The 14,021-nt window shown below is 37.0% G+C and overlaps 1 protein-coding gene across 1 annotated transcript in view; it reads left to right on the top strand.

The window, feature by feature from the left end:
* THSD7A (thrombospondin type 1 domain containing 7A) overlaps positions 1-14,021 on the top strand; it is a 264,860-nt gene that overhangs the window by 228,119 nt on the left and 22,720 nt on the right. The window contains exons 17-22 of the mRNA XM_064704399.1: positions 6,784-6,962; positions 10,810-10,815; positions 11,522-11,655; positions 12,283-12,436; positions 13,270-13,411; positions 13,869-13,984. Coding sequence (XP_064560469.1) covers positions 6,784-6,962; positions 10,810-10,815; positions 11,522-11,655; positions 12,283-12,436; positions 13,270-13,411; positions 13,869-13,984 — 731 coding nt within the window. The remainder of the gene's footprint in view (positions 1-6,783; positions 6,963-10,809; positions 10,816-11,521; positions 11,656-12,282; positions 12,437-13,269; positions 13,412-13,868; positions 13,985-14,021) is intronic.

The raw sequence follows: 14,021 nt of genomic DNA, 5'->3' as shown, positions 1-14,021 counted from the left end.
TACCTTTAAATTTTCATGACAAAAAACCCAAAAGCAAGCCACTGCCGTGCTTATGAACTAAACTATTTGCTCTTCAGAATTCAGTTTTTCTCCACCATATATCAATTATGAATCATGACCCACATAAGCTGGGTGGTGGTTGTGTTTGTGTGTGCCTGCTGAAGGCAAACAGAGTAGCATGGCAGACAGATGCAGCATTTTTATATAGGTCGTATTACTCTGCTTAATTCATGTCCGTTTACTGTTAAGACCTTAGGCACAGTCAAGCAGTCGGGATAGTTTGTCTGCTGCCTTATTAGTGTGAGATTATTTCCCCCTTCAGCATTAATTAAATGAGATGCATTGATTTGTGCTGACTCTACAAAGCCCTCTGTGGCTACAAGGCTTATGTGGAGGATTAGAGAGGAATATCTGCATATCAGTGAATACTTTTGCAACAGCTGCTAGGAGTATCAATGTGAATGGAGGAATTTTGTATTTAATTGCTTATATGTGCAATAAAATAAAATCCTGTATGGTATAACATAGTCTATATAGTCCAAAATGTCTGTCACAGCTTGCTTTATCCACCTTTATTTGGATTTTTAGATGTGGCTTTTTCACTCTCAATAGTCTAACCTGAAGCAATGCAAATTTATACAGAAAAAAAAAAATCAGTGTTAAAATTTAATTGGGACTTTCTTTTGAGTGTTTATTCAAAAGTAAATATATTTCCCCTTGGAAATTCTAATCTAGTATGGTAGTAAGCCTAGGTTCTCAAATTGTTATTAAGATACTTTACTGTTTCATAGCCTGTATATTTTCTCATATTTTTTAAAATCTATATATATTTCTGTCATGTGTTTTCTCGCAATATGTTGCCTATTGCCCTGCACCAGAAGTCCTACCTCAGGCCTCTGAATTCTGGTGCTTCCTCATCTGCCATGTCAACAGGACATCAGTCTTAAAGCAGTCATCCATCAATCCAAAGAGCTGTAGTTAGTTCACCAGAGGAAGAATTACTGATGCAGGAGATTGTTAAGCATGAACAATTGCTCTCAGATTTTGAGCCTTTGAAGGGTAATCCTGAAAAAAAAAGAAAAAATCTTATTGTGTTCAATGCATCTTTCCATGGATCAACAGAAATATGAATACTCTCTAGAAACATATATCTTCTGATACAAATGAAATACAAATACTTGTATATTTCTTTATCCTGGAAGATGAGATACATGAACTTTGTATTTTCTGGAAAAAAAAATCTATAAGAACAACATAAGCCATTTTTTTCTTTGAAACACAGCATGACATTTACTCATGAAAGCAGGAGCGTAATTCTTTCAGTCCTAGGGACAAAAGAGTTCATGTAAACATTTTGTGAGATGTTTATGTTTGCACCCTTCAACTGGAGTAGTCAGTCTGCTCCTACACATTGCACATGCAGTGTGTGGGGAAAGGTCTAATATCCACCTACTTATCCTGCTTTGTTGTTAGAGAAAGTGTGAAGTCCAATAAAGTCTTCCCTTATAAGTTATCCATCACATCTGTTAATTACTTTGCTCTAGGAGTCCAGATTTTATAGCCAATTAGCAACAGGACAGTAAACTTTTCCCTTTTACTAATGAATTCAGTTCATACTCCTAGTGGTTCAAAGCCATTTGTTAAATTGTGGTTCAGTAATCTTTAATGGCAGAATAGCCATGTTCTCACTCATAACAGACAACTGCCCATTTCTCAGCCTTACAGGAGCTGAAATAACTGAGAAACTACTGCCCTGGGAGCAGACACAGGCCTTAGATGCAGGCAACTCTTTCCAACACCTCTCTGGACCATGCAGGGCTGTACCCTGTACCACAGTACACCACACTCCCATCTCTCCAACATCCCTCAGATGTTGTGAGGAGAAGAAATGATGCTGTGGAACATTTCAGTCAGAATGAGAAACAGCAGGCAAAAAGTGAACTGCTGATGTCCTCAGAACATATCTTCAGCCTTTAAAGTATTGGGTTTTTATTTCACTGTCCCTCCTTCATCTTCTCACCTCTTCTTCATAGACATTTCACTGCTCTCATTCTTTCCTTCTCCCTGCCATTACCCTGGTAATTTCTTGCTTCTTTGAACCTCAAAGCTCTGATATGACTTTTGGTGCAATTATATTAACCAACCAGTCTGTGTGATATAATCAGGTGACATTCCACCATAGAGATGTTCACCCACACACTGGAGGCTTGTTTCTGTAATAAGGTTCTATGCTAACACACACACAGGGTTGGTCTAACGCAAGCAGCACTTTTTCAAGGGTGATTTGATCAAACTGAAAACAATACTGACAGTTTAAAAATGGCTCCTTCACATTCTTTTCATGTCAGAAACTATGTATTTGCATCACCAGTCTCATTTGCATGTTGTATTTCTGCTGACTTCATTTCAATATTTTTCTATATAATAATATTCTGTCTTCATTTGCTAAGATTTTTGCAGTGTGAACATTTTACAAGTAAAACCATCTGAAATTTAACACAAACAGCAACAACAACAACCAAGTGCAAACTTTTCAAAGTTCTTTAACATCTGCTTTCTTGGATTTGAGGGAGGATTGCTATGAACTTACAGAGATCATCCTTATTCACCCTAAAAGATATTCGGACTTCATACACAAAAAAAGTCATCTGAGGTGACAACAAGTCCAGAGAAGCTTTTCCTGAAAAGTAATATTTGATAGGTAGTAAGTGGAGTGGAACAAGTAATTTTCAACAAGTAATTTATTTTTTAATTCACTCTTCTTTCTTGACTAAAGTGCTTTCTGTAAGCAATTTGAAGTGTGCTTCTTCCTCAGTTCTAAGGGAGTCCAGTAGAATAGCTAAATGTTAAACAGTCTGTTGAGCAAAATACTGAGGCCCCTGAGAGGAAATATATGCCAAGGGATGAATATGCCAAAAAATTTTTGATGTCAGATATAACAAGGTCATTTTCATTCTGCATACTAATTACATATGGAATACAAATCAGAGAGCACAGTGTTTGTATTTCTTCCCTTTGTCCTGTATTTTGATTTGTGAGAACATTCTTCATTACATTTCACTCTCTGGCCAGAGAATGCCAGCATAAGCTCTTGAGAGCATTTTGTTCTGTTTGTGCTTCACCAAGATGTTACTTTTGGCAGAATGTTTATTTCTTTTCTCCTCTTTCTTTGTTTTCATGTAGCATCTCCTTACAATTCTCTTGACTTTATGTTCTGAGCCATTTATTTCCTCTTCCCCATCACTGTCTTTTCTTACCCTTTTCTCTATTTCTCTTTTGTCCCTCTTTTGTTTTGCATTTCCTCTGTTGTTTTGAATTCTGACTCTTTGCCATGAAAAATAACTTCATTGAATTGTGTCCTGAGTTGGCAGGGATCCACAAGGATCACAAAGTCCAACTCCTGGCCCTGCAGAGGACACCCCAAGAGTCACACCACGTACCTGAGAGCATTGTCCCAATCCTTATTGAACTCTGTCAAACTTTGTGCTGTGACCACTTCCCTGGGGAGCCTGTTCCAGTGCCCAGCCAACCTCTGTGTGAAGAACATTTTTCTATTATATAATTTAGTCTTTGTGTTCTTGGATATAGACAAAATTATTTATTTTCTTTTCCTTCTATTTGGAGAAGCTGTGAAATTCCTTTGTGGACCGCCTTAACTATGTTCTTAGTATACTAGTGGATAGGATTTTTTTAATGCTTGTCTTGCATCTTACAAAATAATAAGTGTTTTTAACTCTGCTCTCAAAAAATGCTCCACACTTCCAGAATCTCCAAGTGATCTTACCTTGTTAGAGCTCCTTTTTGGTGCTTTCATTGATTGACTCCATTCTTGTTCTCTTCTCAACATGTCTTTTCCATTCTTCTTGTATACTGTTTAGCTTTCAGATGCGGAGTTTGTGTCTTGATGCTTTTCTGAGAAAACAGGAAAGAGGGAGGGGAGAGTATCATAGGCCAGACATCGTGGAGATGGCACAGGAAAGAGCTGGATGGTGAACAGAAGCCATTCCATGAAGCTTGCAGGATTAAGGAGCCAGTATAAGATTGCAATTCAGTAGTTTTTCATTATAGTGTGGATAGTGTCATGTGGACCACTGCATCCTCTACTAAATACATTAACATATCAGCAGGTTGCAGTTTTCATGCCATAACTCTTAATAAGACTCTGTATCTGTAGTAGGATGCTGTTTTCCCTTTTTTGCCTTCAATGGTAAGGCAGTTCTAGTGACTGACTTCAATGTTCATATTTCATGGATAGCATAAATGTTCCTCTAGTGATAAAGTTTCATTTGAAAATTTATGGAATCACTTGGAATATAGCTCAGGGTAATTAAAATGTTACCTGGAAATTGCATACAGTATAATGTATTTGATACAACTTCTCTCTGCAAGATTCTAAATGTGTTAAACTTTTTGCCCTTGTGTGGATGAATTGAAGAGAAATGCAACAAAATAATTGTTGTTAATTATTTAAGTTTGTTAATTATTTAAGTTTAGTATGTTCCACACAGGCTCCTTTTGGTAGGCTATAAAGTGTTATCAAAATCCAAAAACACTATGGTATCCCAGAGAAGATCTTGGCAAAAACTGGGAAGATCCCTTTGAGAGTTACTAAAACAATCTCAGAGGTCTTTGGACCTTAAAATAAAGTCTTCCTGAAGCAGCTTGTACTAATTCAAGTTACCTGCTTAAGGATATTTAAAGCAACTTGAATTTGGGTTTTTCAGTCCTTTATTACCAGAGATAAAAAATTCACAAATGGTGAATGGCATAACTGAGATATAGTAGAAAGATTTCTCCAGAAAAACAGTATTTAGAAGTTATGTTGAAAGTAAAAGCAGCATTTCAGAATCACAAGAAATTTCATAAAGCAATGAAATTTTCACTTAGTTCTATCAGACAGGAAATATCACTAAACATTTTTTTGTTTGAAGGGAATTGTTTCTTTTAACTTGCTTTGGTTATTTTACATTTTCATTCAGTAGCTTCCTGATTGTGTGAGTACATGGTTTTGTATAGCAGCTGAGAGGACTTGTTGAAAACTCATTTCTGATGCCGGTGCAGACTTTGGTATTTATGCAATCAAACTTCAGTGCAGGATGGAGCTCTGAGATAGGGTGCATCAGATTTCTAGGACTCAGACATGTCAGGTAAGGTGAAGCGTAATCAATTTTGCATCTACTGCTGCAGGGCAATCTATGTCACCATCTCTTATATGCAGGGATGTGATCCTCAAAAACTTATTTTGTCTAACCCAGTATCACTTCATACACTTTCACTGAACTCGTTGCTCAAATAGCAACAGCTATTTAATAAATATGATTGTAATTCAAGGTAATAGTATTCTCGTGATTTTAAGGAAGACATGTTTGGTGAGCAGTAGTTTCACAGTGCTCAAGTCCAGGATGTGCTCTTTGTATTTATTTAAATATTTAACACTTCTAAACAGAGTAAAACCATACAAAATAAAAACATCACCTGAATTTGACCATAAAATACTGTAAATGCTACTCTGTATTTAAATTTTTTTTATCTAAAACAAATTAACTATATCTAAACCAACAAATTAACTAGAAATAGGTGTATAGAATTGAAAACTAAGTGGTTTGATTCTTTACAAACCTTGAGAGTGGTTTTTGTTGGTTCCTTTTAGAAGAGACAAAACAACTTTATTTAGAGGCATACGTAAAAAACAATTCAGCTACGATGACAAGATTGATCCCCTTCGAATTTAAGAAATTCTAAATATCTGACAAACAGTTGAAACATTTGAAGCCTAGTGAACCATGGCAATCTTTTGAGGATGATCTTAACCAAGTATGGAAAATTTTGCAACTGTTTTTTAAAAATATTTTAATGAAATATTTTAATACAAGTTTAAATCCACCAAGCTTTTAAATTTGTAAAGTGAATATTTGCTAATACTTTGCAAATGTGACACAGGAAAGAGGAGAAGAGAGTTCAGGACATAGTTGTAGTAAACATGCAGTTAAGGCCAGCTTTTTATTTGATGGATTATAGCTTCTCCTTTAAATATTGGAATAAATTATACATATTGTAGAGCTATGGCATATGTTGCTTTTGAAAGAAAGACATTTTCACTTATTCAGTGAATTGAGGCCTCATGTTACTCCCTGCAGACCATGTCATACCCCCTTCCAACCTCTCTGGACCAATGACTTAACCAAAACAAACATCTGCTTTTCCATTCAGTGCAATTATTCAGTGTGCTGCTGGGGGCAGATGGTTGTTAATCGGCAGATCATTAATGTGGCAGGCTACTCTCTCTTTCTAGCCTTAGAAAGGTCACAAGGTGTTAAGTTCCCTTGCTCCAGGCTGGCGAGATGCATTTCTTCTCAGTTGGATTTTTGATGTAATACTGCAATTGAATTACTTGACACAGTTGTGGAGTATCCTTTAATTAAACCTTTTTTCCTTTTAAAAAATTACACGTATCATTTTACAGAGTAAGAATGATGCCGCCAAGAGATGGTTAGTGTCAATTACACTGTAGCTGTCAGAAAGTTTGAATGCTGAAATCTGGAGAGTGTGAATCCTAATCAGATGGGATGATGAGCAGTGAGGATGCTCAGCTGCTACTCTAACAGTCTCCAACTATATGTGTCAATTTTCTGCAGAATTTAATTTATCCCTAATGATGAAGAGATCTCTCTATTCACACAGTCCTGTCAAGTCAAACTTTGGAGAATCTAAATGAAGCAGACGAAGGCTTCAGGGAGAAACTGACATGCTGAAGAGATTTCACTTTCTTTTCCATTCATCCAGGGTATATTGAGGAAGCCTGTATTATTCCCTGTCCCTCAGACTGCAAGCTCAGTGAGTGGTCCAACTGGTCTCGCTGTAGTAAATCCTGTGGGAGTGGGGTAAAGGTTCGGTCTAAATGGCTGCGTGAAAAACCCTACAATGGTGGAAGACCCTGTCCAAAGCTAGATCACGTCAACCAGGTAATTGGATTTATATTTACATTATTGATATAGAATTTTCCAAACTTCAAATAACCCTTTTATCTGTATTTTTGTTGTAGAAAAACATTCTAACATAAGGAGCAGATGGAGGTAGAAGGAGTATGTGTTGGTTTAGAGTTCCTCAGGCAGTAAAGGATCTGTCTTAGTTCCTCATCTGCAAGAATTTTGCATGTTTTGTGAACTGCAGACTGCAGACAATAAAACATGCTTACATGCAGATTTTGAAAACTGTGTTTCCAAAGATTTCTTACCTGAAGGGATTCTCCAAGAAAGATGGAGAGAAACTTTGAACAGAGCCATGTAGTGACAGGACAAGGGGGAATGACTTCAAACTGAGAGTAGATTTATATTATACATTAGGAAGAAATTCTTCACTCAGAGGGTGATGAGGCCCTGGAATGGGTTATGCAGAGAAGTGGTGAATGCCTCATCCCTGGAAGTGTTCCGGGCCTGATTGGATGAGTCTCTGAGCAAACTGGTCTGGTGGAAGGTCCCTGCTCATGGTAGGGGTATTGGAACTAAATGATCTTTAATATCCCTTTTAAACTTCTAATCTTCTAATATATAATGGGAGTAAAATGTCTTGTTACAGTTGCTCAAGCTGTCAAGATTTTTAGTGTCACCCCCTAACCATCTTAGATCAGAAAACAAAACTCACACAGTCATCCTAGTGCCCCTTAGTGGGTTCTCCTCAAGCTGGAGCTTGACATTCTTGGGTACACTTGCCTTGGCAGTGCAGTTCAGTCACAAATGCAATTCTGAAGTCAGGTCTCCCAGCTGTCCCACAAACTGCACTTGGTACTGCAGTATGGAGCAGTCTGACCATACAGTCTGCATCCTCTTCAAGTGAAACTAAAATGTAAAATGTGATCCAAGAGCACTCTGGGAGTGCTGGAAGGCTTGGGCTGCTAACAAGCATTTAGTCTTTGGGACCAAGTTTAGCACTAGTCCCAGTTAAACCCCGAAGTTTCTTTCCTTGGAGAGTTTTAGAAAGGAAGAACATTCCTTGTCAATTAACTTATGCTCTTCAAAGTTGATTTATATTCATATTACTGTTGAATTTAATTTAGTCTGCAGAGGCATGTTAAACAACCACATGGTCTTTTCTGTAAATATTCAAAGATTTTAAAAAAATGTGCTCTCAATTTACATTTGAATAAAAATGCATGTACTTAATATTATCCTATTGACATTTTGCTAAAACAAAATGAAATGGCTTGTTGATCTAATTTTCTACTTTAGGGTATGTAATTAGTTCTAATTTAGAAAATCATAAGTGTTTAACCACAGCTAATAAACTAAGTTTGTGATCTACTTTAACAAAATACGAACTAGAATGAGGGTTGCTGGATTTGGGTCAGCATGTAAATATGCTTTAAATTAGGGGGAACGTGTTTCAATAGGAGCAAATTATAGTCTATACAAAAGTCTTTTCCCTTCTTTAATATTCATGTAGTACATAATAGGCTTGTATTTTTCTGCATCAAAGGTGATTTTGCTGGAGGTCTGTTCGCCACTTTTATGCAACACTATTGCCCTCTGCCGGTACTTTGGCTCATTTGATTTGTGGTTACATGGTCTTTGACAAATAATACTTGATTCCAAATGTAATTATTGTAAAAATAAAATTGAAATATAGTACTTTCATGAGAAGGACATTCCACAGATAATGCAAGGATGTTGAAAAATATAGAACCTGTATTTTTCATTTTTAAATTCATTCCCCTTCAATTCAGAAACTTGCAGAGAAATGCTCAGATATTCTAATTTTGAAATAGTTATTTAAACTAAATATGATCCACCATTCAGCTGGAAAAGAACTGACTTTTCAGAGTCATCATTCAGTAATCATTCAATATAATGAGTTTAAGTTACATATTTATTACTTAATAATGTAACACTCTTATTTGCATACATATGACCCATAGTGGTAAAATTGGATCTTTGGTGCCCACAAGTGTGAGTACTATGGTTTATAAAAGAACTATGCTGTAAGATGCCATCTAGGAATTATGAACCTGGGGAAGGACTACAACATGTTGTCTAGCCCAGGGAACAGGAGATGGGAGGGAGGATGTTGGCAGACTGCTAGTACCTACATAAAGGGCTGTTGCAAAGAAGGAGGAAATAATCCATTTTCCATGGCTATCATGGATAGGATAAAAGCAGTAGGCTTACATTGCTGCAAGAAGATTTGGGTTAAGCCTTGGGAAAACTTTCTAATAGTAAGGCCAGGGAAACACTGAAATAAAATCCTTAAGACCTTGTTAAGAAGTCGTTCAGTGTCTCTCAGGACTGACATGTGTGCCTGTGATTTGAGGAAGGATGAGCACAGTGAAAGCTGGATGTGTCATTCAATGTCATGCCAGGGTTGTTCCCAAGTCACACTCCAGCTGAATAAAGCTTGCTCAGTACTCACTTCAGTAGGCTAAAAGACATCATAATTACAGTAATAATGGAGTCAGGTTTGATATAAAATCATGTCAATGGCCATAAGATGGTTTCAAATGAAGGAAGTAATCTGAGACTGTTAGAGAAATTAAGGACATCCATCTTTTCATTGATTACAAGCATTATTTTCCCCCTTATCAGGAGCAGGATGGGTATGCAATTCTTATACCACCAAACTGCTGTGGCCTGCAGTCATAGCTACAAAAATGACAGTAAGGTCAGGAGAACACCAATCACATGTGCTATGAAATATAAAGTTCTCCTCTGGCTTTCTGTCAAGACATCCAAATTTTATGTTACTGCAAAAGCTGTTGAGTGTGTGGGGTTTATGTATTTCTTCTTATGGTAACCAGGGTAAGACATACAGACATTTCCCTGAATTAAGGCTTCCCTGTTCTCATTTTGGAAATTCTGGAGAAGAATTCTAAAGAACAAATTAACAACAGAGTCCAGTACCTTCCCTAACATGCATTTTCACCGCACACTTATATGCCTTTTATTGTTAAAGTAGTTCAGAGAAGGGCCAAGTATGTTGACTATGCTGGTGGTCTTGTGCCTGGGCTGATCAGCTGCACAATGCCATGATATCAGACTACACATTTAGTGTCCAAGGCATTCTATTTTCTGTGCTATTTAGTTGCGGGTACACCACCAAACATCAGCAATCTTTTTCTACACAAGAAGGGTTGCTGAAAAGAAATCAAGTACTTGTTTAAGACAAGTCTTAGATTTTTCAGCAGTTTTGATTTTGCTGACTTGGTATCTAGAAGGATATGTCAAATTAGCTGTTATAATTTCAAGGCAATGGGCTTTAAATAATTTATGCATAATTATGATATTCCATGAAGGATGTAGGAACTTTGGAAGGATGAGAATTGACAGTTCCATTTATTTGTTTGAATCTATTGCACCTAATGCTGTCAGAAGAATTTCAATTGATAGAGAAGTCCAGTGTCCTCCAAAAACACTGAGGATTTTCTCTTATCTAAGAGAGCCTGGATTCCCTACTGTGTGAAAGTTTGATGCTCATTATAGGCATCAAAAAGGGAAAACAGTTCAACTGTCTAACCAAGAGACATGGTAATATACAATTTCTTCTCACCAGTTGTGATTTATAAAATTTATTTTCTTCCAAGGGCAAACTTTTTGCAAATTGCCTTATGATAGCAAAGGACATCCAAGAGAAAAAAAAAAATAATGCCCTTTTTCTTTGCAGAACTAACAGAATATTGTCTATAATAAAATTGTATACTGTCTACAATAAAATTGTGTCTAAACTGATTCTGTTTAAATACTTATGCTTCACTCATACAATGCTAACTTTTTCTCTTTGCTTTTTTCCTTTCTTTTGGGTTCATGAAAATACTTTCTTCAGGCACAGGTAAGTGTTTATAAAATAGAGATTTAAGATCAACATGTGCTTCTTGCTCAACGTGTGCTGTCTGTCCCATTTTTTGTAATGTGTATTTGAGTTAGTACATGGAACACTGTAGAAATTGCTGTATGAGATGCCATTTAAAAATTTGCATTCAAATCTAAACATAACACTAATTTGGGTACACAAATATGTTGGAGTGATTTTAAGCATACATGATGAATAAATAAAGTGAATCAATATATATTGTATAATTTCTCTTGAGGTCACCTCTCCTTAGTGATACAAAAAGTGATACAAAACCCTCACAACTAATAGCTGGGATAATAGTATAATAGTGGGATGGAATCATAGAGAAGAGAGGTGAAGGACAGAGCTAAAGTGCTAGCAGAGTTTTAAGAGCATTTTTAAAAAAGCTGTATTAATAAACTAACTTTATGTTAGCTCTGTTGAAGTTTTTTGGTGGAAATGGCACAGCATGGGCTTAGTGGCAGAGAAAACCAGAGAATCCAGCATTCAATAGCTTCTGTCTTTTTGTTATTTCAGTAGTTTTCTAGCAAGTATTTAATCTGTATTATTACCACAGTGTCTAAATCATCAAGTTCATATTTTTTATTCTTCCCAAGAGCATTAACGCTTTTTTCTGTGTGATCACTTTTGCATGTTTATGTTACTTGTGTGCACCAAAACTGACACTGAATGTGGATCCCAGGTGTATGAGGTAGTCCCCTGCCATAGTGACTGCAGCCAGTACATATGGGTAACTGAGCCCTGGAGTGTCTGCAAGGTGACCAACGTGGACTTAAAAGAGAATTGTGGAGAAGGTGTTCAAACAAGGAAAGTCAGGTAAAATAACGTTGCTCCTCCTTCACTTTAAAGAACCTTCACTTTCAGTTTTGGGTGTATTTAATTTGATGTAATTCTATGTAATGCCTAGTGTTGAGTCCAGATCTGGAGCCTGGCTGATATAAATCAGAATAGATGCAGGGAGTGCAATATGACTCTGTCTACTTGTTATGGATATAGACCTTGATTCCTAATTTAAACTATTAAATTAGGTAATTAAAAGGCATCTGTGTAAATTAAGGATTAATACTAAGAATATAAAATTTTTGAAGTTGTAATAGTTCTGGATTTAAAGTTGCCAGTGAAGTATGCACAAAATATGTCTAAACAATAGGTGATTTTCATTATTCTGGTTTAGAGGTCAGCTAATGTCAAGCAAATCACCTGCCCAGGGGCTCCCAGGAAATCACTGATAGGGATTGTCTAAATTATGTTCATGCCTTTATGTTGCTGTCATCTGTGAAAACAAGGATTGTTTTTGACTCTTCAGCTTTTCTTGGGCATTCCTAGATCAATACTTACTTAATTTATGTGCTGGCAGAATGTTAAAATGCCTCAGAATACTGTAGAGCACATACCATATGAAATCCATGGCACGTGAAGTTGATGTGCAGTTCTTTTTTCCAGGTGCATGCTAAACACTGTGGATGGTCCTTCTGACACAGTAGAAGACTATCTGTGTGATCCTGAAGATATGCCACTTGGTGCTAGAAAATGCATGCTGCCCTGTCCTGAGGACTGTGTTATGTCTGAATGGGGATCTTGGTCTCAGTGCTCTTTGGTAAGAAGTATAATGAAGTGCCACATTTATAGTTTTGGGAGGGTATTTAAAAAGTGTATGTATGATGTGTTTTGCAAAGATGCTGAACTGATAACACCTGTAAATATCTATATATAGTGTCATCTTTAGGGTTGTTTTGTGTTGGCTGCAAATGAAGTGTGACAGTACTTTCCATTAAGCTAAATTCTTCCAGAACACAGAGTAAAATGTGCCCAGTGGTCACTCTTCCCAGTGTGGGGTGCATTCTGTGTAGTGGAATAGCTGTGGGAGTGGCTTGTGAGTTTGTCTTTGAGCCTAGCTCTGAGCCTCTGCGTAGCAGCACAGTCACTGAACTAAAAATGTCACTATCCTGATATGAGCAGCAAAGTCTGCAGATCAAGACTGAGTATAGAAAAGTAATTTTGGGTATCTTCTCCCCTTCCTTCCTGACAGGAATTTCAAAAAGAAATGTCAAAACAAAACAAACAAACAAACAATAAAAAACAAAAATAAACAAACCGCCGAAAGGTGTTTCAGAACCTCTGAGAGGCTTTGGTGCACTACATTATAACATTTGGAAAGTGAGCATCTCAATATCCTGTTTATAAGTGAAATAGTTCCAAAGTACTAATAGTGTACTTTGGAACTATTTCACTCATATATGCATTGGTTAGGAAAATAGAATGCTGTTACCAAGTTAGGTTAAATAAAAGGGTTTCTCTTATACATCAGCAGGAACCTGTTATTTTACACTTGTGTTTTTTGAAGGGATTTTTTAAAAGGTTATTGTATTGCTGCATAAAGAGGTATCAGTGTGCCAAAATATTTAAGCTGTTTCTAATCTTACCTTCAAGCCTTGCAATGGAAGTAGTGTCCGTGAAAGGTCAGCTGAATGCCTTAGACAACCAGATGATGGAAAGCCTTGTCCTGCTGCCACCGAGACAGAAGCCTGCACTTTGAACAAGAACTGCTACCACTATGACTACAATGTGACAGGTATTTGTGACAGCCTGGGACCACATCTTACAGATCATTTCCATTCACCTTACAGGATGGATTTTTCTGCTTTCCATTCTTACCCAGACACAGCTGTGGAACTTGTGCTGAAAGCTGACTCAGGGTGTTTGATCTAGAAAAAATATTAAATTGATAATTTGTGTGTGAAATCTGCATGTTCTAACTCCAGGAAAAGTATTTCTCATATAATTTTGTAATTTACTCAAAATCCACGCAGACAAAATAAAATTTGCACTTTTCAGGAGGGTACCATGACATTGACATTTACAGCAAGGTCACTGTTTCCAAAAACGTGTAGCAGCTGGGCTCCATGAGCCTTTGCATGTGTAAAAGTTGCTTGTGAGGGTTGTTTTAGGCCATCAGAATTAGGTGGGAGACTGGATCATTATGAATTCTATCTGAAAGTCTGCAATGCTAATGAGTTCCTCCTTTGCAGACTGGAGCACATGTCAGCTCAGCGAGAAGGCTGTCTGCGGCAGCGGTATCAAAACGCGGATGCTCGATTGCGTTCGCAGTGATGGCAAATCGGTTGACCTGAAATACTGTGAAGAGGTGAGTGGGTACCTGTGAGAAAGCTCCCTTCTAATTG

This window comes from Zonotrichia leucophrys, chromosome 2 (genome assembly GCF_028769735.1).
Source record: "Zonotrichia leucophrys gambelii isolate GWCS_2022_RI chromosome 2, RI_Zleu_2.0, whole genome shotgun sequence".
NCBI lineage: Eukaryota > Metazoa > Chordata > Aves > Passeriformes > Passerellidae > Zonotrichia > Zonotrichia leucophrys.
This window is presented reverse-complemented; position numbering and strand designations above follow the sequence as displayed.